General features: G+C 51.9%; 1 protein-coding gene across 1 annotated transcript in view; it reads right to left on the reverse strand.

Annotated features, from left to right (window-relative positions):
• The window catches only part of LOC147663834 (NEDD4-binding protein 1-like), a gene marked incomplete at both ends in the record, with an annotated part of 112,528 nt that extends 89,121 nt beyond the window's left edge, over positions 1-23,407 (reverse strand). Inside the window, one exon of the mRNA XM_086950169.1 lies at positions 21,426-23,407. Coding sequence (XP_086806295.1) covers positions 21,426-23,407 — 1,982 coding nt within the window. The remainder of the gene's footprint in view (positions 1-21,425) is intronic.
• Positions 23,408-24,250: the final 843 nt, after the last annotated feature.

A 24,250-nucleotide genomic window follows, 5' to 3' on the forward strand; every position in this document is an offset into this window, starting at 1 on the left:
TTTTGTCTCTATCACAAGGTATGTCAATTAAGACACTTTTTTTTTTTTTAAGACACACACTAATGTGGATGTAAGTTTTGGAAATGACAGGAGCACCATATTTCTTACAGATGATTATGAAATCGGATGATTTGGCAATTGCATAGAAAAAACTTCCCTGGAATTCCTTAGGTCAGCACCTGGTCCTGCTTTATCAGGTCAGCTACATTCTATACTTATTTTAGGGTGTTATCGGAGAGAGTAAGCAGCACAGCACTTTTCAACTCAGGTGGCAATAGTACATTTGTTGATGTATATGCAACATTTGTATCAGTGCTCCCTTCATACCTCGCCATAGCCTTGTGCCCCAAAACGCTTGTATTGATCATCACGGGCTCAAACTGTGTGATCCTGGACACATCGTCCACCCCTCCTTTGTCCCCGATCTCTGGCAAAGGTGGGAGCGCTTACAAGCAAGCGTATACCCGTGTTAAGCAGCATATATGGAACTGGGTCAGTACATTGGCAGCTGCGGCTAGCGCCCCCCTCAAACACCCCCACAGCTCCCCCATCCCAGATGTAAGTCTTCCGCGACCAGTATTGGCTACTTAACATGCCTCTGCCTGGGAGTTCATTCCGTAGGGACCCGGGCTCACTTAGCTGACATCTCAGGGCAGGGAAGGATGTGCGCCACCACGGTGCCACCCCCCCCCCCCTCTCATATAACACATGTAAGTACGTGCTGTCTTTGCATTCCTATTTGCATTCAGTGCTCTTGTAAGGACATTTCATACTCCCACAATTTAAATCATCCCTCAAGGTAGAGCTTTGTGAGTTTATCAGGAGCCCGGGAAAGGGTACCAGCATGCTACAATAGAAGTCGGACAACTCGGTGGGTCGAGTGCCTGCTACAGAGATCGGAGTAACCTGCAGGGGTAATATTCGAATATAGACAGGGCCAACTTGGATTTTCCTCCTTTGGAAGTTGATGATATAAGAGTCGTTAGATTTTACAATGGAAAAAACCTTTGTTAGCAGGACTGCAACAAAGGCAAGTTGTGCGGCAGCAGGGGCTCTATGAACACACTGAATGCACACTTTGTTGCTGTTACAACCACAGGAAGACTGCGGGGGTTCTCGCAGGGTGAACGCCGACGTGGCCACGTTTAACTGTATTTCGCAGCACATTTCTCTGTTGTAAGCAATGTGTGCAACACCAGTACTATGAGCCTCTGGTGCTCAGTGCCACAAAGGCTGCAGCACAGTAACTTTCTACAGTACAGAAATCCAAGCTTGTGAGCACGATGCTGCGGTCCAGTCCTAGATATTCTTACCAGCCTGCCAGTCCTCTTCAGACTGCAGCTCCTTTCCTCCCCCACTGGAGATCTAATGTAAGTATTGCGCCTGCCGCTGTCCATGGCAGAGTGCAGTCGAGTGCAGTCGAGTGCAGTCGAGTGCAGTCGAGTGCAGTCGAGTGGCCGCCGAGTGGCCGCCGAGTGGCCGCCGAGTGCTGCAGCGTGCAGCCGAGTGCTGCAGCGTGCAGCAGTGTGCAGCCGAGTGCTGCAGCGTGCAGCCGAGTGCAGCAGCGTGCAGCCGAGTGCAGCAGCGTGCAGCCGAGTGCAGCAGCGTGCAGCCGAGTGCAGCAGCGTGCAGCCGAGTGCAGCAGCGTGCAGCCGAGTGCAGCAGCGTGAAGCAGAGCGAGTGCAGAGTGACAGCGAGTGCAGAGTGACAGCGAGTGCAGAGTGACAGCGAGTGCAGAGTGACAGCGAGTGCAGAGTGACAGCGAGTGCAGAGTGACAGCGAGTGCAGGTGTAGAGTGAGTGCAGAATAAGTGTGAGTGCAGAGTGCAGGTACAGAGTGAGTGCAGGTGCAGAGTGAGTGCAGGTGCAGAGTGAGTGCAGGTGCAGAGTGAGTGCAGGTGCAGAGTGAGTGCAGGTGCAGAGTGACTGCAGGTGCAGAGTGACTGCAGGTGCAGAGTGACTGCAGGTGCAGAGTGACTGCAGGTGCAGAGTGACTGCAGGTGCAGAGTGACTGCAGGTGCAGAGTGACTGCAGGTGCAGAGTGAGTGTGATTGCAGAGTGACTGCAGAGTGAGTGTGATTGGAGAGTGAGTTTAGAGTGAGTGCAGGTGCAAAGTGAGTGCGAGTGCAGAATGACTGCAGAGTGAGTGTGACTGCAGAGTGACTGCAGCGTGAGTGTGACTGCAGAGTAACAGTGACTGCAGAGTGACAGTGACTACAGTCTGTGAGTGTGCAAGGTAAATAGTTTGTGAGTATGTGAGTATGCAGGGTGAACAGTGTGTAAGTGTGCAGGGTGCAAAGTGTGCGAGTGTCCAGGATGAACAGTGTGTGACTATGCAGGATGAACAGTGTGGATGTGCAGAGTGAGCAGTGTATGTTTGTAGGGACACTGTGTGAGTGTGCAGGAGACAAACACTAAAACTAAGTTCACCACACACATACATAGGACCACACACACACATAAAAACCACACACCACACACATACACCACACACACACACACCACACACCAGCCTCACCACCACAGACTCACCCCCACAGACTCACCCCCACAGACTCACCCCTACACACACAACCACACACCACCAGCCGCCATTGCACGCTTTCACCAAGCACAAACACCACCAGCCATTAATGTACGCTTTCACCAAGCACAAACCAGACCATGCGTCAGTGCAGACTTCCACCACACACACAACACCAAATGTCAGTGCATGCTTTCACCAAACACACACACACACACACACACACACACACCACCAGCTGTCAGTGCACACACTTTTACCAGTCACACACAACACCAGCTGTCAGTGCACTCTTTCACTAGGCGCACTTGCCACCAGCTGTCAGTGCACCCTTTCACCAAGCACACACTTTACCAACTATCTCTGTACACAGGCACACACACTACCAGCGCACGCTTCCACCAGGCACACACACCTCCACCCGGCACTGCATGCTGTGGAGAGGTGTGGCTCACTGGTTAGAGGCGGCAGACCTGGAAGCAGAGGTCAGCCCGGGACCAGGGTTCAATTCCCGGCTCGGCGGGGTCTTGAGTCCTAAAATGTCCATGGACTCGACAATTCTCGCTCCGGTGCCTACTCAACTCACGGGTTCACACTCTGCGACTCTGGGCAATCTCCACAATGGCCCCTCGCAGCGGGATGCCTGGCTTTCACCTTGCGGATACCCTGCCGGGGCTATCTCAAAGGGGAATACCAGGACGGGTTCCCTAAGCAAGCTTTTAGAGACCGGTTGGTGATTTGTGCTATATAAATTCCTGTACATTTACATTTACATTTCCACCAAGGACACATACCACCAGCCATCAGTGCACAATTTCTACAGGCACACACACCACCACCCATCAGTGCACACATCAATTGTTCACGCATCTACAATTACCTATTGTAGCAATCGCACTATGCTGCACTTACTTTTAGACATATTTATCTAAAGCGAAGCATGCACCACTGCTACTAGTCCAATCCAACAGCCGAGTGCAGCGTGCAGCAGAGTGCAGCAGAGTGCAGCAGAGTGCAGCAGAGAGCAGCAGAGAGCAGCAGCGAGCAGCAGCGAGCAGCAGCGAGCAGCAGCGTGCAGCCGAGTGCAGCCGAGTGCAGCCGAGTGCAGCCGAGTGCAGCCGAGTGCAGCCGAGTGCAGAGTGCAGCGTGCAGCCGAGTGCAGCCGAGTGCAGAGTGCAGCCGAGTGCAGCCGAGTGCAGCAGCGTGCAGCAGCGTGCAGCAGCGTGCAGCAGAGTGCAGCGGAGTGCAGAGTGAGAGCGAGTGCAGAGTGAGAGCGAGTGCAGAGTGAGAGCGAGTGCAGAGTGAGAGCGAGTGCAGAGTGAGAGCGAGTGCAGAGTGAGAGCGAGTGCAGAGTGAGAGCGAGTGCAGAGTGAGAGCGAGTGCAGAGTGAGAGCGAGTGCAGAGTGAGAGCGAGTGCAGAGTGAGAGCGAGTGCAGAGTGACAGCGAGTGCAGAGTGAGAGCGAGTGCAGAGTGACAGCGAGTGCAGAGTGACAGCGAGTGCAGAGTGACAGCGAGTGCAGAGTGACAGCGAGTGCAGAGTGACAGCGAGTGCAGAGTGACAGCGAGTGCAGAGTGACAGCGAGTGCAGAGTGACAGCGAGTGCAGAGTGACAGCGAGTGCAGAGTGACAGCGAGTGCAGAGTGACAGCGAGTGCAGAGTGACAGCGAGTGCAGAGTGACAGCGAGTGCAGAGTGACAGCGAGTGCAGAGTGACAGCGAGTGCAGAGTGACAGCGAGTGCAGAGTGACAGCGAGTGCAGAGTGACAGCGAGTGCAGAGTGACAGCGAGTGCAGAGTGACAGCGAGTGCAGAGTGACAGCGAGTGCAGAGTGACAGCGAGTGCAGAGTGACAGCGAGTGCAGAGTGACAGCGAGTGCAGAGTGACAGCGAGTGCAGAGTGACAGCGAGTGCAGAGTGACAGCGAGTGCAGAGTGACAGCGAGTGCAGAGTGACAGCGAGTGCAGAGTGACAGCGAGTGCAGAGTGAGTGCAGAGTGACAGCGAGTGCAGAGTGACAGCGAGTGCAGAGTGACAGCGAGTGCAGAGTGACAGCGAGTGCAGAGTGACAGCGAGTGCAGAGTGACAGCGAGTGCAGAGTGACAGCGAGTGCAGAGTGACAGCGAGTGCAGAGTGACAGCGAGTGCAGAGTGACAGCGAGTGCAGAGTGACAGCGAGTGCAGAGTGACAGCGAGTGCAGTGACAGCGAGTGCAGAGTGACAGCGAGTGCAGTGACAGCGAGTGCAGAGTGACAGCGAGTGCAGAGTGACAGCGAGTGCAGAGTGACAGCGAGTGCAGAGTGACAGCGAGTGCAGAGTGAGTGCAGAGTGACAGCGAGTGCAGAGTGAGTGCAGAGCGAGTGCAGAGTGAGTGCAGAGCGAGTGCAGAGTGACAGCGAGTGCAGAGTGACAGCGAGTGCAGAGTGACAGCGAGTGCAGAGTGACAGCGAGTGCAGAGTGACAGCGAGTGCAGAGTGACAGCGAGTGCAGAGTGACAGCGAGTGCAGAGTGACAGCAGAGTGCAGAGTGACAGCGAGTGCAGAGTGACAGCGAGTGCAGAGTGACAGCGAGTGCAGAGTGACAGCGAGTGCAGAGTGACAGCGAGTGCAGAGTGACAGCGAGTGCAGAGTGACAGCAGAGTGCAGAGTGACAGCAGAGTGCAGAGTGACAGCGAGTGCAGAGTGACAGCGAGTGCAGAGTGACAGCAGAGTGCAGAGTGACAGCAGAGTGCAGAGTGACAGCAGAGTGCAGAGTGACAGCAGAGTGCAGAGTGACAGCAGAGTGCAGAGTGACAGCAGAGTGCAGAGTGACAGCAGAGTGCAGAGTGACAGCAGAGTGCAGAGTGACAGCAGAGTGCAGAGTGACAGCAGAGTGAGAGCGAGTGCAGAGTGAGAGCGAGTGCAGAGTGAGAGCGAGTGCAGAGTGAGAGCGAGTGCAGAGTGAGAGCGAGTGCAGAGTGAGAGCGAGTGCAGAGTGAGAGCGAGTGCAGAGTGAGAGCGAGTGCAGAGTGAGAGCGAGTGCAGAGTGAGAGCGAGTGCAGAGTGAGAGCGAGTGCAGAGTGAGAGCGAGTGCAGAGTGAGAGCGAGTGCAGAGTGAGAGCGAGTGCAGAGTGAGAGCGAGTGCAGAGTGAGAGCGAGTGCAGAGTGAGAGCGAGTGCAGAGTGACAGCGAGTGCAGAGTGACAGTGAGTGCAGAGTGACAGCGAGTGCAGAGTGACAGCGAGTGCAGAGTGACAGCGAGTGCAGAGTGACAGCGAGTGCAGAGTGACAGCGAGTGCAGAGTGACAGCGAGTGCAGAGTGACAGCGAGTGCAGAGTGACAGCGAGTGCAGAGTGAGAGCGAGTGCAGAGTGACAGCGAGTGCAGAGTGACAGCGAGTGCAGAGTGAGAGCGAGTGCAGAGTGACAGCGAGTGCAGAGTGACAGCGAGTGCAGAGTGACAGCGAGTGCAGAGTGACAGCGAGTGCAGAGTGACAGCGGGTGCAGAGTGACAGCGAGTGCAGAGTGACAGCGAGTGCAGAGTGACAGCGAGTGCAGAGTGACAGCGAGTGCAGAGTGACAGCGAGTGCAGAGTGACAGCGAGTGCAGAGTGACAGCGAGTGCAGAGTGACAGCGAGTGCAGAGTGACAGCGAGTGCAGAGTGACAGCGAGTGCAGAGTGACAGCGAGTGCAGAGTGACAGCGAGTGCAGAGTGACAGCGAGTGCAGAGTGACAGCGAGTGCAGAGTGACAGCGAGTGCAGAGTGACAGCGAGTGCAGAGTGACAGCGAGTGCAGAGTGACAGCGAGTGCAGAGTGACAGCGAGTGCAGAGTGACAGCGAGTGCAGAGTGACAGCGAGTGCAGAGTGAGTGCAGGGGCAGCGTGAGTGCAGGTGTAGACTGAGTGCAGACTGAATGTGAGTGCAGAGTGAGTGCAGAATAAGTGTGAGTGCAGAGTGCAGGTGCAGAGTGAGTGCAGGTGCAGAGTGAGTGCAGGTGCAGAGTGAGTGCAGGTGCAGTGACTGCAGGTGCAGAGTGACTGCAGGTGCAGAGTGAGTGTGACTGCAGAGTGACTGCAGAGTGAGTGTGATTGGAGAGTGAGTGTAGAGTGAGTGCAGGTGCAAAGTGAGTGCGAGTGCAGAATGACTGCAGAGTGAGTGTGACTGCAGAGTGACTGCAGCGTGAGTGTGACTGCAGAGTGAGTGTGACTGCAGAGTGAGTGTGACTGCAGAGTGACAGTGACTACAGTCTGTGAGTGTGCAAGGTAAACAGTTTGTGAGTATGTGAGTATGCAGGGTGAACAGTGTGTAAGTGTGCAGGGTGCAAAGTGTGCGAGTGTCCAGGATGAACAGTGTGTGACTATGCAGGATGAACAGTGTGGATGTGCAGAGTGAGCAGTGTATGTTTGTAGGGACACTGTGTGAGTGTGCAGGAGACAAACACTAAAACTAAGTTCACCACACACATACATAGGACCACACACACACATAAAAACCACACACCACACACATACACCACACACACACACACCAGCCTCACCACCACAGACTCACCCCCCAGACTCACTCCACAGACTCACCCCTACACACACAACCACACACCACCAGCCGCCAGTGCACGCTTTCACCAAGCACAAACACCACCAGCCATTAATGTACGCTTTCACCAAGCACAAACCACACCATGCGTCAGTGCAGACTTCCACCACACACACACACACACACACACACACACACACCACCAGCTGTCAGTGCACACACTTTTACCAGTCACACACAACACCAGCTGTCAGTGCACTCTTTCACTAGGCGCACTTGCCACCAGCTGTCAGTGCACCCTTTCACCAAGCACACACTTTACCAACTATCTCTGTACACAGGCACACACACTACCAGCCGTCAGTGCACGCTTCCACCAGGCACACACACCTCCACCCGGCACTGCATGCTGTGGAGAGGTGTGGCTCACTGGTTAGAGGCGGCAGACCTGGAAGCAGAGGTCAGCCCGGGACCAGGGTTCAATTCCCGGCTCGGCGGGGTCTTGAGTCCTAAAATGTCCATGGACTCGACAATTCTCGCTCCGGTGCCTACTCAACTCACGGGTTCACACTCTGCGACTCTGGGCAATCTCCACAATGGCCCCTCGCGGCGGGATGCCTGGCTTTCACCTTGCGGATACCCTGCCGGGGCTATCTCACAGGGGAATACCAGGACGGGTTCCCTAAGCAAGCTTTTAGAGACCGGTTGGTGATTTGTGCTATATAAATTCCTGTACATTTACATTTACATTTCCACCAAGCACACATACCACCAGCCATCAGTGCACAATTTCTACAGGCACACACACCACCACCCATCAGTGCACACATCAATTGTTCACGCATCTACAATTACCTATTGTAGCAATCGCACTATGCTGCACTTACTTTTAGACATATTCATCTAAAGCGAAGCATGCACCATTGCTACTAGTCCAATCCAACAGCCGAGTGCAGCGTGCAGCCGAGTGCAGCGTGCAGCAGCGCGCAGCCGAGTGCAGCAGAGCGCAGCAGCCGAGTGCAGCAGAGCGCAGCAGCCGAGTGCAGCAGAGCGCAGCAGCCGAGTGCAGCAGAGCGCAGCAGCAGAGTGCAGCAGAGCGCAGCAGCAGAGTGCAGCAGAGCGCAGCAGAGTGCAGCAGAGCGCAGCAGAGTGCAGCAGAGCGCAGCAGAGCGCAGCCGAGCGCAGCAGAGCGCAGCCGCGTGCAGCAGCGTGCAGCAGCGTGCAGCAGCGAGAGTGCAGCGAGAGTGCAGAGTGAGAGCGAGTGCAGAGTGAGAGCGAGTGCAGAGTGAGAGCGAGTGCAGAGTGAGAGCGAGTGCAGAGCGAGAGCGAGTGCAGAGCGAGAGCGAGTGCAGAGCGAGAGCGAGTGCAGAGCGAGAGCGAGTGCAGAGCGAGAGCGAGTGCAGAGCGAGAGCGAGTGCAGAGCGAGAGCGAGTGCAGAGCGACAGCGAGTGCAGAGCGACAGCGAGTGCAGAGCGACAGCGAGTGCAGAGCGACAGCGAGTGCAGAGCGACAGCGAGTGCAGAGCGACAGCGAGTGCAGAGCGACAGCGAGTGCAGAGCGACAGCGAGTGCAGAGCGACAGCGAGTGCAGAGCGACAGCGAGTGCAGAGCGACAGCGAGTGCAGAGCGACAGCGAGTGCAGAGTGACAGCGAGTGCAGAGTGACAGCGAGTGCAGAGTGACAGCGAGTGCAGAGTGACAGCGAGTGCAGAGTGACAGCGAGTGCAGTGTGACAGCGAGTGCAGAGTGACAGCGAGTGCAGAGTGACAGCGAGTGCAGAGTGACAGCGAGTGCAGAGTGACAGCGAGTGCAGAGTAACAGCGAGTGCAGAGTAACAGCGAGTGCAGAGTAACAGCGAGTGCAGAGTGACAGCGAGTGCAGGTGCAGAGTGAGTGCAGGTGCAGAGTGAGTGCAGGTGCAGAGTGAGTGCAGGTGCAGAGTGAGTGCAGGTGCAGAGTGAGTGCAGGTGCAGAGTGAGTGCAGGTGCAGAGTGAGTGCAGGTGCAGAGTGACTGCAGCGTGAGTGTGACTGCAGAGTGACTGCAGAGTGAGTGTGACTGCAGAGTGACTGCAGCGTGAGTGTGACTGCAGAGTGACTGCAGAGTGAGTGTGACTGCAGAGTAACAGTGACTGCAGAGTGACAGTGTTGGACGTGGCCCATCTGGCAGGTCCGCCCCTGAAGTTTTTATGGTATATGTAACCTGGGGATGGTGATTCCCCCTCTGAGTGAGTGTGAGGAGAGAGAGCGACCTACCCTTCCATTTATTTATTTTATTTATTTATGGGCTTGTTACGCGCCGGCATCACACCCGAAGGTGTATCTCCGCGCGGTGCTGTGAGGTGGACAGGTCGAAAGCTCCTCCTAGAATAGTACAGTCTTTAGACGTTTCCTGAAAACTGAGTGACTCTGGCAATCTCTGAGAGAGAGGGGGAGGCTGTTCCATAGACGAGGACCCATGATGGATAGGGCTCGGCCTCCCTGTCTGGTCTTATAATGTCTAGGGACTTGGAGCAGCTGTTGGTTGGAGGACCTAAGGATGCGGGATGGACGGTGGTAGACAAATTTGTCTGTGAAGTAATGTGGTCCCAGATTGTGTAAGCTTTTATGTATTAAACAGCTGATCTTGAATTCTATCCGTTTCCGGATAGGAAGCCAATGAAGGGCTTTAAGGAGGGGGAGGGACGGTGTTCTGGGGGGGGTATTGGTCACCAGCCGTGCTGCGGTATTCTGCACCACCTGTAGTCTATTGAGCACTCCCTCATTGGCTGCTAGGAGTAAGCCATTACAATAGTCCAGGCGGCTCAAAACGAGGGCCTGGACCAGGGTCTTCCGGGTATCGTCAGGTAGAAGGGGGAACACCTTCCGAAGGAGACCGATAATGTGGAAGCAGGACCCTGCAGTGGTGTTGGCGTGATGAAAAAGGGTGAGGTCCTGGTCTAGACGCACCCCCAGGTTCTTTACTACTTGTTTGGGGGGCGGGGCCTGTCCCAAGCTAGGAGGCCACCAGTCTGGGGTCCACAGGATTTTCGCCTCTCCGAATAACATGACCTCAGACTTTCCCACATTGCACTGTAGAAAGTTTTTGGCCATCCAGCTGGCGATTGCAGTCATGCCGTTAGAGAAAGTTTGTCTAATCTCAGGCGTAAAGGTCTTAAAAGTAAACAGCAGCTGCGTGTCGTCAGCGTAGGAGATAGGCATGAACCCAAAGGACCTTATCATGTCGGCCAGAGAGGAGACATATACGTTGAACAACGTAGGGCTAAGACATGAGCCCTGTGGGACTCCTCTAATGATGTTAGCCGAGGTGGAACTGAAGGAGCCCATGTTCACTGTCTGAGTCCGCTCTGAAAGAAAGCTGGTAAACCATGCCAGGGCAGATTTGTCGATGCCTATCTCCTTTAATCTGGCAAGGAGAATGGCATGGGATATGGTGTCGAATGCTGCGGACAAGTCCAGCAGCACCAACACCACAGACAACCCTCTATCAAGGGACATGCGTATGGCATCCGTGACGGAGAGGAGGGCGGTCTCAGTACCATGCCTGGGCCTGAACCCGGACTGAGAATGGTCTTAGCTGCCAGTCTGCTCAATAAAGGTGGAGAGATAGTGATTGACATGCTTCTCAGTCAATTTGCCGATGAATGGCAAGAGGGAGATAGGCCTCAGGTTGGTCATGTCTGACCAAGGGATGGCGGTGTTCTTTCTGATAGGTTTGACTATGGCCTCCTTCCACCTCCGAGGGACCAGTCCCTCAGATAGGGAACGGTTAATCACCGTCCGAATGCAGGGGCTGAGGACACTCCCAATGAGGTGCATGACCCGGGCAGGTACGAGGTCTACTGGGCTGCCTGATTTAATGGTCCCAATCAGAGAGTTGACCTGGTCTAAAGAGATCTCAGGTATGAATGATAGTGAGGCTGGGGCAGCACAGGCTGTTCCAGGCTGGGAACTGGAAGAAGGGGCATTCTCATCCACGGATGTGTTAGATTGGGAGATTTTTTGGTAAATGGCATCTATTTTATCACAGAAAAAACCGGCCGTGTCATCGCATAGGAATACATGGGGAATGGATGAGTCCTCTGTAGTTCCCGGTGCGTAGGGTGTGCAGGGTCAAGTCTGGTATGTATGAACTCGTGAGATTGAATGCTGCGCAACGGTATATGAGGTATGAGTGTGTCTAGTGTAGAAGTCCCCCTTTTGGAAGTTGGCATATTTGTGGAATATGTGCCTGGCGTATGATTGGCCGGGGCTGGCTGGTGAGCCTGGCTCCCAGGATCTGGGAGGGTCTGCCCCGGTGGTGAATGGAGTGTTTAGCATGCTGATGTGAGGGGAGGAGTGAGCCTGGGTCTGCTTGTGGATTGACTGTCTGGTTTGAGTGTCATGAATGAGGCTGGGTTTTCCCCAGACAATGCTGGCTCCACCCCCTGGGGTGCGGCTGATGTTCCTAGCCTGGCCAGTGTAAAGAATCCCCCCATAACCAGTTCCAGCTGGTTCTCCCCCTGCCTGCCCCTTCAGACCAAGAATGTGTGTATAAAAAGGGTGCTGTGACACTCTGGAGTGGTTCTTGTTCTCCACTTGAATCTACCAGGAGCTGCTGCTGCTTGGGCTCAGGGTTGGCTTGCCTCCCTGGGCCCTGCCCGACTCCTGATGGTGTTCCCCCTTCTAGGAGCGGCTACGCTCCACCTGAGGTCCTAGACTCCCTATGGACTTTGCTACCTTCATCTGGCCTTTGGGGAGCGCTTTTCTTCTGATCCCTAGTGCTGGGAGCGCGGCATCTATACCCTAGCGCTTGGGAGCGCTGGATTCATCGAGCCGGTGCCACCCGGCATTTGCCCTGCCCCACGGAGTTGCCAGACGCCCAGCGAGTGCCTACCTCGCCTACCCCCTTGCGTGGCATATTTACGAGGGAGCCTACTCCTCGCTACCTCCCCGAGTTCACCGCTGCAGCCCGGAGTCGGCTGTGGAGGCGCTGTGCCCGCCTCCCTATCCAGGGCCGCGCTGCCATTGGCGGCCCCGGAGAAAGCATTGCCACCCCGCCATTGGTCCTGGCCGCCGGGACTCCTACTGCGTCATTGCGGGGCCGCGCAGGGATTGGCCCGACCCTGGGAGGGCTTCCCCAGGCGCACCCGGCAGTCTATGGTTCTCCCGGAGGAGGGAGCGCCGCCATCACCACGCCAAGGAGCTGAGGCCCCGTGGAGCCGCCGCCTCTAACAACTGGTGAGTGCGGGCGGGCTACGGGACGCTCCTCTGCCCTGGGGAGTGCTGTGGGTCCGCGAGGCTCCCCCCCCTTTGGTCCCCGAGTCCGGGAAGGACTCCCACGATGCTCCACCTCTGGCCCTTCATTTTCCCGAGCCCGGCGAGGCTCTACCTTGGGCCCCCTCATCTCTCGAGCCTGCGAGGCTCCACCTCTGGCCCCTTTGTACCTCGAGCCTGCGAGGCTCCACCTCTGGCCCCTTCGTACCTCGAGCCTGCGAGGCTCCACCTCTGGCCCCTTCGTTCCTCGAGCCCGGGAGGCTCCACCATTGTCCCTTGTCCTGCCAAGCCTGCGAGGCTCCAACGTGATGCCCCCAGCATCTACAGCTGCCCAGCACTTCGTGGGCCGCTGCCACGTTTAGGCTTATCGGTGGGTACCTGCAGTCCCCCCCACCCCTGACATTGAGACTATGGGCGTCCCAGCCCCCGAAGGTCGGTTGGCCTGTTGAGAGGACTAGCTAAATGTCAATTGTGCTCCTTGAGATTTATTCTCTGTGTCTTTCCTACAGGTACCCCTGCAGACTTATGTACTTTTGTCCTTTCCCCCCTGAAATGCCAGATGTCCCCTGTATGTGATTCCTGGCAGTGGTCCCTTGGCCCTGCGCTGTACCTTCTTCCCTGTAGCCCCTGCCCGTGCCCCTGGCACCTTGTACAATGTGTGTCTATATGTGTCATGCTTAATACAAAGACTATTCTCATATATACTTGGTGTGGAGTTCCTTTTGTGGGAGGCCCGGGATGTTGTTGTTGGTGGGTGCGTGCGCAAATGCTTCACATGTCCTCCGAGATAGGCCTGGCTGCCCGCGCCGCGTTACCTAGAGGGCGAGCAGGGGTCGACTTTTCATAGGAGTGGCGGTTTCTGACTGGCTGTGGCGCAAGCCCTGGCCAGCCGGGGATCCCATTTCCTACACTGGTGGCTAGCGGTGGGATCCGGACTTGTGTTTGCGCAGTACCACAATGATAACTGGCCTCCCTACAAAACTCTGTATTGTAAATGGTCGCAAAGAAAAGAGATTATTGTTTTAAGAGTTTACGTAAATGTCCTATGAAAGATGTGTTCTGGTTAGATGGCCCTAACTAGGGAGGGTAGATCAACTCCCTAGTACAATGTGTTTTCTGGACTCACCGGAAGGGTGGGATCCAGTGGTGGCAGCATAATTATGTTCAATGTATATGGTCCCTGTCCCTTCCTTGGAATAATGGTACCTGTGCCACATAGGGTCAGGTTGCTAAAAATGTCGGTGAAAAATGTTAAAGATTGTTAGAAATACCCGTCCTGTGGAAAGTTTTAAGGGTTACTTAAATATCTTTTCTGTAGAAAAAAAAAAAAATGTACATGTATACTGAGAGTTAGGTGTCCCTAGCTTGGGAGGGTAAATCATCTCCCTAGTGTAATATGGTTTTCTGGATTCACCAGAAGGGTGGGATCCAGTGGTGGTTGCAAAATTGTGTTCAAATATGTATGGTCCTTGTCCCTGCCCTAGAGTAATGGTACCTGTGCCCCGAGGGTCAGGTTGAGGAATCAGGGGCGGTGGAAAACTGTCCTACCAGTCTAGGGAACGGTATGTGCATGAATGTTGAGGTATGCTGAGTAATGGAGTATAAGTTCTCTGGGATGGGGAGCTTGCTGAATCAACGTTAATCTTGTCCTTCCTTATCCCGATGAATGTGTTGGAGGCATCATGTGTTCCGTGCACCGCTGAAGGTGTTTGATGCGTCAGGTGTCCCCCCCCCTTTTTTGCCCTGCTAATTGTGTTTTGATGCATCATGCGTTCCGTACCCCGCTGAATGTGGTTTAGGCGTCAGGTGTCGCCCTGGCTGAATTTATGTTAAGTTGTATCCCGGACAAGGAAGACCTGCTGGCTCGGCCGCGGCTTGCCTTGGGGAGAGCTGAACTTTGAGACCGGCTGGCGCTGCTGCAGCTCGTTTTGTTAAAGTTATGGTAGTTGTATCCCAGACAAGGAAGACCTGCTGGCTCGGCCGCGGCTTGCCTTGGGGAGAGCTGAACCTTGAGACCGGCTGGCGCTGCTGCAGCTCGTTTTGTTAAAGTTATGGTAGTTGTATCCCGGACAAGGAAGACCTGCTGGCTCGGCCGCGGCTTGCCTTGGGGAGAGCTGAACCTTGAGACCGGCTAGTACTGCCGCGGCTCGTTTTGTTGAATTGATGTTAGTTGTATCCCAGACAAGGAAGACCTGCTGGCGCGGCCGCGGCTTGCCTTGGGGAGAGCTAAAACGCTTAGTTCCCAGGTGGAAGACCAGTGGAGGGAGGAAGTTCCAAGACTGTTAGGAAAGTGTGTTCTGAGGGTGTTTCTCCTGGGAGAACGCGGAACCTCAGAAGTAGAGGTAGGGTGGGGCATTCTTGCCCGTGACCTCTGGCAAGCCTGAGGGTGTGGACCCTAGGTGGAAGGAACAGTGGTAGTCGTGGCTACCCTGAGAAAGGGAGTGGAGAAGGGCTATTGTGGGCCCGGGGTTACCACCCCGCACTTCGGATTCGCAGGGACCAGTGGTATCTGGGTGGCCTAGGGCCTGGTCCTAGTCACGGACAACTAAGGCGTGCCAGGGGGGTAGCCTGGTTGGACCTATGTCTTTATTATTTTTTTTAATTTTTTTATTTTTCTCAATTTTTAGCCTGGGTGTGTCTATCGGCCCAGGTAGGCGTCGAACTGGAGGGTGGCTCGGTAGCGCAAGCCACGTCCATGTTCTATCGCCCTGCAGCAGGGAAGTCCATCACGGTAGTGATTGGTCTACCCTGCGTTTGGGCTGGGAGGGGCATGTGTTGGACGTGGCCCATCTGGCAGGTCCGCCCCTGAAGTTTTTATGGTATATGTAACCTGGGGATGGTGATTCCCCCTCTGAGTGAGTGTGAGGAGAGAGAGCGACCTACCCTTCCATAGGAATACATGGGGAATGGATGAGTCCTCTGTAGTTCCCGGTGCGTAGGGTGTGCAGGGTCAAGTCTGGTATGTATGAACTCGTGAGATTGAATGCTGCGCAACGGTATATGAGGTATGAGTGTGTCTAGTGTAAAAGTCCCCCTTTTGGAAGTTGGCATATTTGTGGAATATGTGCCTGGCGTATGATTGGCCGGGGCTGGCTGGTGAGCCTGGCTCCCAGGATCTGGGAGGGTCTGCCCCGGTGGTGAATGGAGTGTTTAGCATACTGATGTGAGGGGAGGAGTGAGCCTGGGTCTGCTTGTGGATTGACTGTCTGGTTTGAGTGTCATGAATGAGGCTGGGTTTTCCCCAGACAATGCTGGCTCCACCCCCTGGGGTGCGGCTGATGTTCCTAGCCTGGCCAGTGTAAAGAATCCCCCCATAACCAGTTCCAGCTGGTTCTCCCCCTGCCTGCCCCTTCAGACCAAGAATGTGTGTATAAAAAGGGTGCTGTGACACTCTGGAGTGGTTCTTGTTCTCCACTTGAATCTACCAGGAGCTGCTGCTGCTTGGGCTCAGGGTTGGCTTGCCTCCCTGGGCCCTGCCCGACTCCTGGACTCCTGATGGTGTTCCCCCTTCTAGGAGCGGCTACGCTCCACCTGAGGTCCTAGACTCCCTATGGACTTTGCTACCTTCATCTGGCCTTTGGGGAGCGCTTTTCTTCTGATCCCTAGCGCTGGGAGCGCGGCATCTATACCCTAGCGCTTGGGAGCGCTGGATTCATCGAGCCGGTGCCACCCGGCATTTGCCCTGCCCCACGGAGTTGCCAGACGCCCAGCGAGTGCCTACCTCGCCTACCCCCTTGCGTGGCATATTTACGAGGGAGCCTACTCCTCGCTACCTCCCCGAGTTCACCGCTGCAGCCCGGAGTCGGCTGTGGAGGCGCTGTGCCCGCCTCCCTATCCAGGGCCGCGCTGCCATTGGCGGCCCCGGAGAAAGCATTGCCACCCCGCCATTGGTCCTGGCCGCCGGGACTCCTACCGCGTCATTGCGGGGCCGCGCAGGGATTGGCCCGACCCTGGGAGGGCTTCCCCAGGCGCACCCGGCAGTCTATGGTTCTCCCGGAGGAGGGAGCGCCGCCATCACCACGCCAAGGAGCTGAGGCCCCGTGGAGCCGCCGCCTCTAACAACTGGTGAGTGCGGGCGGGCTACGGGACGCTCCTCTGCCCTGGGGAGTGCTGTGGGTCCGCGAGGCTCCCCCCCCTTTGGTCCCCGAGTCCGGGAAGGACTCCCACGATGCTCCACCTCTGGCCCTTCATTTTCCCGAGCCCGGCGAGGCTCTACCTTGGGCCCCCTCATCTCTCGAGCCTGCGAGGCTCCACCTCTGGCCCCTTTGTACCTCGAGCCTGCGAGGCTCCACCTCTGGCCCCTTCGTACCTCGAGCCTGCGAGGCTCCACCTCTGGCCCCTTCGTTCCTCGAGCCCGAGAGGCTCCACCATTGTCCCTTGTCCTGCCGAGCCTGCGAGGCTCCAACGTGATGCCCCCAGCATCTACAGCTGCCCAGCACTTCGTGGGCCGCTGCCACGTTTAGGCTTATCGGTGGGTACCTGCAGTCCCCCCCCACCCCTGACATTGAGACTATGGGCGTCCCAGCCCCCGAAGGTCGGTTGGCCTGTTGAGAGGACTAGCTAAATGTCAATTGTGCTCCTTGAGATTTATTCTCTGTGTCTTTCCTACAGGTACCCCTGCAGACTTATGTACTTTTGTCCTTTCCCCCCTGAAATGCCAGATGTCCCCTGTATGTGATTCCTGGCAGTGGTCCCTTGGCCCTGCGCTGTACCTTCTTCCCTGTAGCCCCTGCCCGTGCCCCTGGCACCTTGTACAATGTGTGTCTATATGTGTCATGCTTAATACAAAGACTATTCTCATATATACTTGGTGTGGAGTTCCTTTTGTGGGAGGCCCGGGATGTTGTTGTTGGTGGGTGCGTGCGCAAATGCTTCACATGTCCTCCGAGATAGGCCTGGCTGCCCGCGCCGCGTTACCTAGAGGGCGAGCAGGGGTCGACTTTTCATAGGAGTGGCGGTTTCTGACTGGCTGTGGCGCAAGCCCTGGCCGGCCGGGGATCCCATTTCCTACAGACAGTGACTACAGTCTGTGAGTGTGCAAGGTAAACAGTTAGTGAGTATGTGAGTATGCAGGGTGAACAGTGTGTAAGTGTGCAGGGTGCTAAGTGTGCGAGTGTCCAGGATGAACAGTGTGTGACTATGCAGGATGAACAGTGTGGATGTGCAGAGTGAGCAGTGCATGTTTGTAGGGACAGTGTGTGAGTGTGCAGGAGAAAAACACTAAAACTAAGTTCACCACACACATACATAGGACCACACACACATAAAAACCACACACACACACACCACACACCAGCCTCACTCCCACAGACTCACCCCCACAGACTCACCCCCACACACACAACCACACACCACCAGCCGCCAGTGCACGCTTTCACCAAGCACAAACCACACCATGCGTCAGTGCAGACTTCCACCACACACACAACACCAAATGTCAGTGCATGCTTTCACCAAACACACACACACACCACCAGCTGTCAGTGCACACACTTTTACCAGTCACACACAACACCAGCTGTCAGTGCACTCTTTCACTAGGCGCACTTGCCACCAGCTGTCAGTGCACCCTTTCACCAAGCACACACACCTCCACCAGGCACTGCATGCTGTGGAGAGGTGTGGCTCACTGGTTAGAGGAGGCAGACCTGGAAGCAGAGGTCAGCCCGGGACCAGGGTTCAATTCCCGGCTCGGCGGGGTCTTGAGTCCTAAAATGTCCATGGACTCGACAATTCTCGCTCCGGTGCCTACTCAACTCACGGGTTCACACTCTGCGACTCTGGGCAATAGCTTGCTTAATCTCCACAATGGCCCCTCGCGGCGGGATGCCTGGCTTTCACCTTGCGGATACCCTGCCGGGGCTATCTCACAGGGGAATACCAGGACGGGTTCCCTAAGCAAGCTTTTTGAGACCGGTTGGTGATTTGTGCTATATAAATTCCTGTACATTTACATTTACATTTCCACCAAGCACACATACCACCAGCCATCAGTGCACAATTTCTACAGGCACACACACCACCACCCATCAGTGCACACATCAATTGTTCACGCATCTACAATTACCTATTGTAGCAATCGCACTATGCTGCACTTACTTTTAGACATATTCATCTAAAGCAAAGCATGCACCATTGCTACTAGTCCAATCCAACACACATATTTTCACTACACACCACAGGCATACACTCCATAACACATGGCTACAAGACATTGCCATTTACAATGCCATTACCTCCAACTCAAAAAAATCCGAGACCTATTGCATTTCTAATGCTTGTTCATCATCTGGCAGCCATTGAATACAATCTGCCCTATTTCAAGCAACTAAAGCCTCTAGTGACACAGGCTCCAAATTTGTCCCTTGGAGTCAACCAGGATCAGGGCCCTAATCAAGGTTACCCGACGTGTGTGGTCAAGCCTGTATTACCAGCCAGAACCATACCAGAAAGCTCCTGTCAAGACTCCTCAAATTCAATTTCCAATCGACCTCGGAATTGTGCCTGTCCACCTTGATGCTCATTACAAGGACAGGAAGGGTTCGATCACAAAGAGCCTTGGCAAGACAAAAAGAAAATACAGTTAATGTCATTTTCTCCTCAGTGTACTATCCAGACTGGGCGAGGCATTTGAAAAATAGGTTCAGATTCTGTATACCGCTTCCTCTGCTAGGTAGCGCCTAAATGAGGGGCTATCTTAGCGTTTTATGATTGGTGGAGGTAAGCGGCAGGGATTTCCCCTGTTGCTCTTTCTTTTTGCCTTAGCTGTTAAGCCCATTGTCGACAGGGGGTGGGAGTAGAGGAAAGGGACACTAAGTGCTTCGGTTACAAACTATTATCCATGTATGCTGATGTTATGGTGGTGGTTAAAAATTATGCATTAATTGAACTCCTTTTATTCTGGAAATAATGGAATTGTGCCACTGGTATGGCCTTCGGATTAACTGGGCTAAATATATCATGGTTCCCCTAACAAATAGCCAGGACATACCATACCTGTTGCTATGGCAGACTCCGCACATTAGATATCTGGGTATGTTCTACAATATAGATATCCCAACTGCGATCCGGGAAAATTATGGATGCTATATGGAAACCCTGCAGTCCCAAGTAGACCAATGGATCACCATTCCACCTTCCCTGAAGAGTAGAGTGGCTCTGATGAAAGTTATTGACTTGCCTAAGCTGCTTTATCGGTTTCAAAATATTCCCATTCCTTTAAAGAATGTCTTTGTTGCACAACTACGTTTCCTTATCATCAAGCTGGCATGGGCGTGCGACAGCCACGGATAGGGTGGCACACATTTCATTTCGCGTATCTTAGAAGGGTTGGGGGGGGGGGGATTTGCGGCCCGACACATTGAGGTGTATTACTGTGAAACCAGTGGTGGGTGAATCGAAATGTATTGTTTTGGTGCAGTAGCCCTTAGCTCCTCTATCCCGTATGAATGACTCCTTCTGGGGTAGTTGCACATATGTGAGCATGCTGAACCTAGAAGCGAATGAAGATTAAAAAAAAAAAAAGAAGACACTATCCCTCTTATGAATACCCAGGTCACTGTACTGAACAGCCTAAATGTGACTGATGAGTTTTAGTACACAAAAACTGCAGCTGGAAAAGAACTGGTCCTAACAGAGGATGCAATAGACGACTTGTCAATAGATGAAGTACTGGCCTGAAGCCTCAGGGCATTGGGAGATGTCGTTTTTAAGGGTCCTGCTACATATATGTGTTGATCACATGAGGAAAAGGTAATAATGATTAGACTGAGATGAAATTTAAATAACACTGGCGTAATATTACATAATTTCAGGAATTTTGTATTACGCTTCTTATGCAAAATCCCTGAAATTACACAATTAAGAAATGTTGAGTAGTTACTCGCCATTTGCTGTACTGTTCTCAAACACGTGCAAGGAAATAACAAAGGGCCAAAAGGATAGAAGCGGTTGCTCGCACCACATGTGCTTTTTGCGACATTTTCACAGTGAAAACTGTCCTTGGGTGGAAGCCTTTCATGCTAAAATGTAGCGCTAACTGATGGATTGTTGTTTAGTGTCAGTACTTGCATTTCCCCCAAAATTTTGTGAAAACAAATTATGTGAATTTCACACACGCTCAATAGCGATTCTGCTGCCTTAAAAGTAGAATGACCAACTGTTAGCTACAGGGAAAATATTTTCTGGAATGAAAAACTGGCAGGCATAATAATTATGACAGAAGACAGATGCACTACTCCATTACCTGAAGAAACATCTTGAAACTGGGGTAAAGTGACAGGTGAGATCAGAGAGGTCTAGGTAAAGTGTGAGGAGAGAAGAGACAAAGTGGGGGTAATGGACAAAAAAAAGATAAATTAAAGTAATCCAGTGGTGGAGGAACTCCCTCACCAGCCCATTCACGCAATCTTTCAGCTGCTCCTTTGTGAGATTATTGGGAGACGGAAAAATAAGACATCAATACAGATTGTGGTAGCAATCAAAGCAGATAATGATTTAGTATAGTTGTGGGCCTTCATCAATGCCCCATGTCATGCATATTTTATTTTCCTTTTCAATCTTCATTTTGACGTAAACTACTGATCTACTTTCAGTGAGGTAATAGCCTTTCATTTCAATAGCTAGGATAGTTAAATTTTCACTAAAGGAATCTCCTCTCATAATGTTTTCCTTTTATAACGATCTAGCTGGCTGCATGACAGTTCAAATGGTAAATATTGAAGTACCTGTTCCAGCACATGAGCAACCTTCTGAGTATATCATGGTGCTACAGCAGTCGCAATGCTTGGCTAAGATGTTGATGAATGATAATGCAAGGGAAACATCATGGTTTCAGGAAATTAACATAGTGAAAATAAAACTGTACTCATCGTTCAAATGAAACCAGATTACCCAATGCAAACAGATCATTCATATATATCGCATAAATGAAGTGTAAATTAAATGGGGGGGGGGGGGGGGGGGAACGCACACTATATCTACCAAAATGCAGTGCGTGCCTTACTAAGGGCACGCGTGGTAAGGTCCGTGCTGCTTCATCAGAGTTCTACCACACCAAAATATTTTTGTACACAAAAGTTGACAGCATGTGCTGTAAAATCAACAAACAAAGAGCTAATGTATAATGAATGGAGAAAGAGCTTACCTCATTGCAATATTGCTTCCATCTATAATGATGTGTTTCAGATCTGCTTTACCAGGTTCATTTTGTAACTCCAATTTATAAGGAACATTTATTGTATTAAAGAATCTTTGACTCCCAGTGACTGAAGGATCAGTGTGCTTTGGTCCTTCAACATTGACAGTATGTGCAGGAACAAATACTTGCTGTCTCCCAAGGAAAGACTGCTGAGCATTCACATTTGGCTCTGGGGGGAAAAAACTAGATCTTCCCAAAAGATCAGGATTATTTGCCATCTTAATATTGGCAACAGGTGCAGCTTCCAGACATCTTTGACTCCCAGGGCCTGCGGGACCAATTGGATTTTGTCTTTCAATATTTTCAACAGGTGCTGCCAGGTTAAACCTTTGACTTGCAACATCTGAAGAGCCAAACATTTTAGTCTCTAGCGTATGATTACCAGTTCCAACATTAGATTTCTGACATTCAACTGGTTGTTTAGGAGTAATTCTTGGGGGACATTCAGTTTGTGGGACGTTCAAATTATAACTTGGTTGGGTAGAGGAAATAAATCCACTATTTTGATCAGCCAGCACTGGAGATTGGTTCTTCAATTTTGTATCTTTGGCCAGGACAGTGTTTTGCAGGGGAACGTTTGAAGTACCTCTTGCTATAAATTCTGTGTCTTTAAGCAGGTCTTTTTTTACCAATTCACGTGATAAGAAGTTAGGATCTGAACTCCCATCAAGGTCATCACTTTTCACTAGGCTCAAAGGGTTGGTTTTAGTTGATGTGGTTTTAACAGAAAAGTTGGCAGCTGTTCTGAAAGTTCTCTTTGAAGTTTTAGGTTTCACTGCCTGGCAATCAGTTACTTGATGTACAGATTTTTGCGTTTTCTCTGTTGGGTAATTTGGCTGGCTTTTCTTGCTTTTTTCCTCATTCAGAGTGGAAAGTTCCTCAAGTGTCTTTGAAATATTCATTTTATTTGCACTAATGTCCCTCAAAACATTCGAGGAGCCAGGGTTGCAAGAAGATCTTGCTTGCTCTTCTTGTACCCTTTTGTGCTCCTTTTCAATTTCATCCAGGAGTTTGAGTGGTTCCTCAGATTGTCCTAACAAACCAATTACTATTTCTACGATTTCTTTGTCGTAACCCATTGTTTGGAAAAAGTTCACAAGAATTTTGTATTCCGTTTCCTCACTGACATCATAGTCCTTTACAAAGATCACTGAATCATCTAAGTCACTGCAGCTGTCAGAAAGCAGGTCATCAACGTCCACCACAGTCACTGTGCCAAAAGATTCTCTTGGATTGTCAAGAGAAAATTGCTTTTTGGTACACCGCTCTTCAACGTCAGAACAGCGTCTTTTACAAGACTGCCTCTCTTTGGAGACACAAGACTCCTGAATCGGAAGCATGCCATTGAGAGAAGAAACATTTTTTTTTGCTGATTCAGAAAGGACTGTGTCCATTTGTTTTGTGAGCTCGGACACTGGGGTACTTGCTTTACTTCGCACTTCATCCAAACAGGGTTGGTCTTCGTTTTTCATGCCGGGAGTTTGGTTACCATTGTGATGTATTATTTCAAAATCTGGCAAACCACATTGCTCTTCGGGTTCAAAAACCATTGTGTATCTTGTAAGATTTAGAAGTTCTTCCTTTAAGGAGCTAGGCAAAAGCAACAGATCCATTGTATATTTGTCAGCGTGCGTTTCAACAAAGCATTTAAACTGTTTCTTGACCGCTGATTCCCTATTGTTTGGCAAACTCATATTGGTCTCAAAAAGTTGAACAAATTGTTGTATGCGACTCTGAGCAAGAACAACTGCTTCCTCACTTCCATTTATGCCAAGAACCCCAAGTTCATACACTGACACATCAGCACATGTATCATGAATAAGGCTGTTGAGAAAGACATTCCTAGCACCAGCAAATATACAGTGCATTTCCTTTGGATAGGTTAATTTTTGCTCAACTTCAGGTTCGCAAAGTCCTTTAATATAGTCCTACAAAAGGAGGAGGGAGGAAAAAAGTACACAACTTTGATAATTAGTAAGATCACAAACAGTAAAAAAGATAAGAAAATTATTAACATTCTTAATAAATTAGGAAATATGTAAACTGGGAAAAGCAAGGAAATGGCAGGAGCATAGTAAACCATTGGTGCAGCGGTAACAGGGTCCAACTTATTTAGGTGTAAGGGGCCCATTATCCTTGCATACTTTAGTGTCTCTAGTACCCTTGCTTCACCACAGGACAGAAGAGCCTCATATGAGAACGGCAAGCATTTCTCCCATCACCTTTTGTGTGATTGATAAATACAAATCAACTCAGTTTTCAGACATAAATATAAAGGATCCCGTGACAAACTCGAGCCAAGGTTCAGCAGAAGATAAATGTTTCAAATGTGTAGAGATTCAGACTGCATGAGCATAACTAATACACATTGCGAGTTCACAAGTTTGTTTTTACCTGGTCAAGTTAAAATCACACTTCCCAGCATGTAAACGGGGGAAGGGGCTAAAGGGGCTAGGGGCTAAAGACGAAAAGGTCAGCTAGTTAAAATTTCACAGCACTCCAAAGTTGAAACCTGAAGGCAATGCGACCAAGATCAATGCGTACACCCTCTTACTCTAGCACTGATCCCCAAAAGGCTGCATACATTTTAGGTGATATTCGCCTTACAGATCTGTGGTTGTGAGTACCTAATCGGATAATTTGCTCATGCACCAAATGAACATTTTAAAAAGTCACACCCAATTAACAGCAATCTTACCTACTGGAGAAGATGAGTGGCTGTGATCACTTTGGTGTGTGCACTCATTTCTAACTCTAAGCTACCAATGTTG

The sequence above is a fragment of the Lissotriton vulgaris genome, unplaced genomic scaffold, assembly GCF_964263255.1.
Source record: "Lissotriton vulgaris unplaced genomic scaffold, aLisVul1.2 SCAFFOLD_4855, whole genome shotgun sequence".
NCBI lineage: Eukaryota > Metazoa > Chordata > Amphibia > Caudata > Salamandridae > Lissotriton > Lissotriton vulgaris.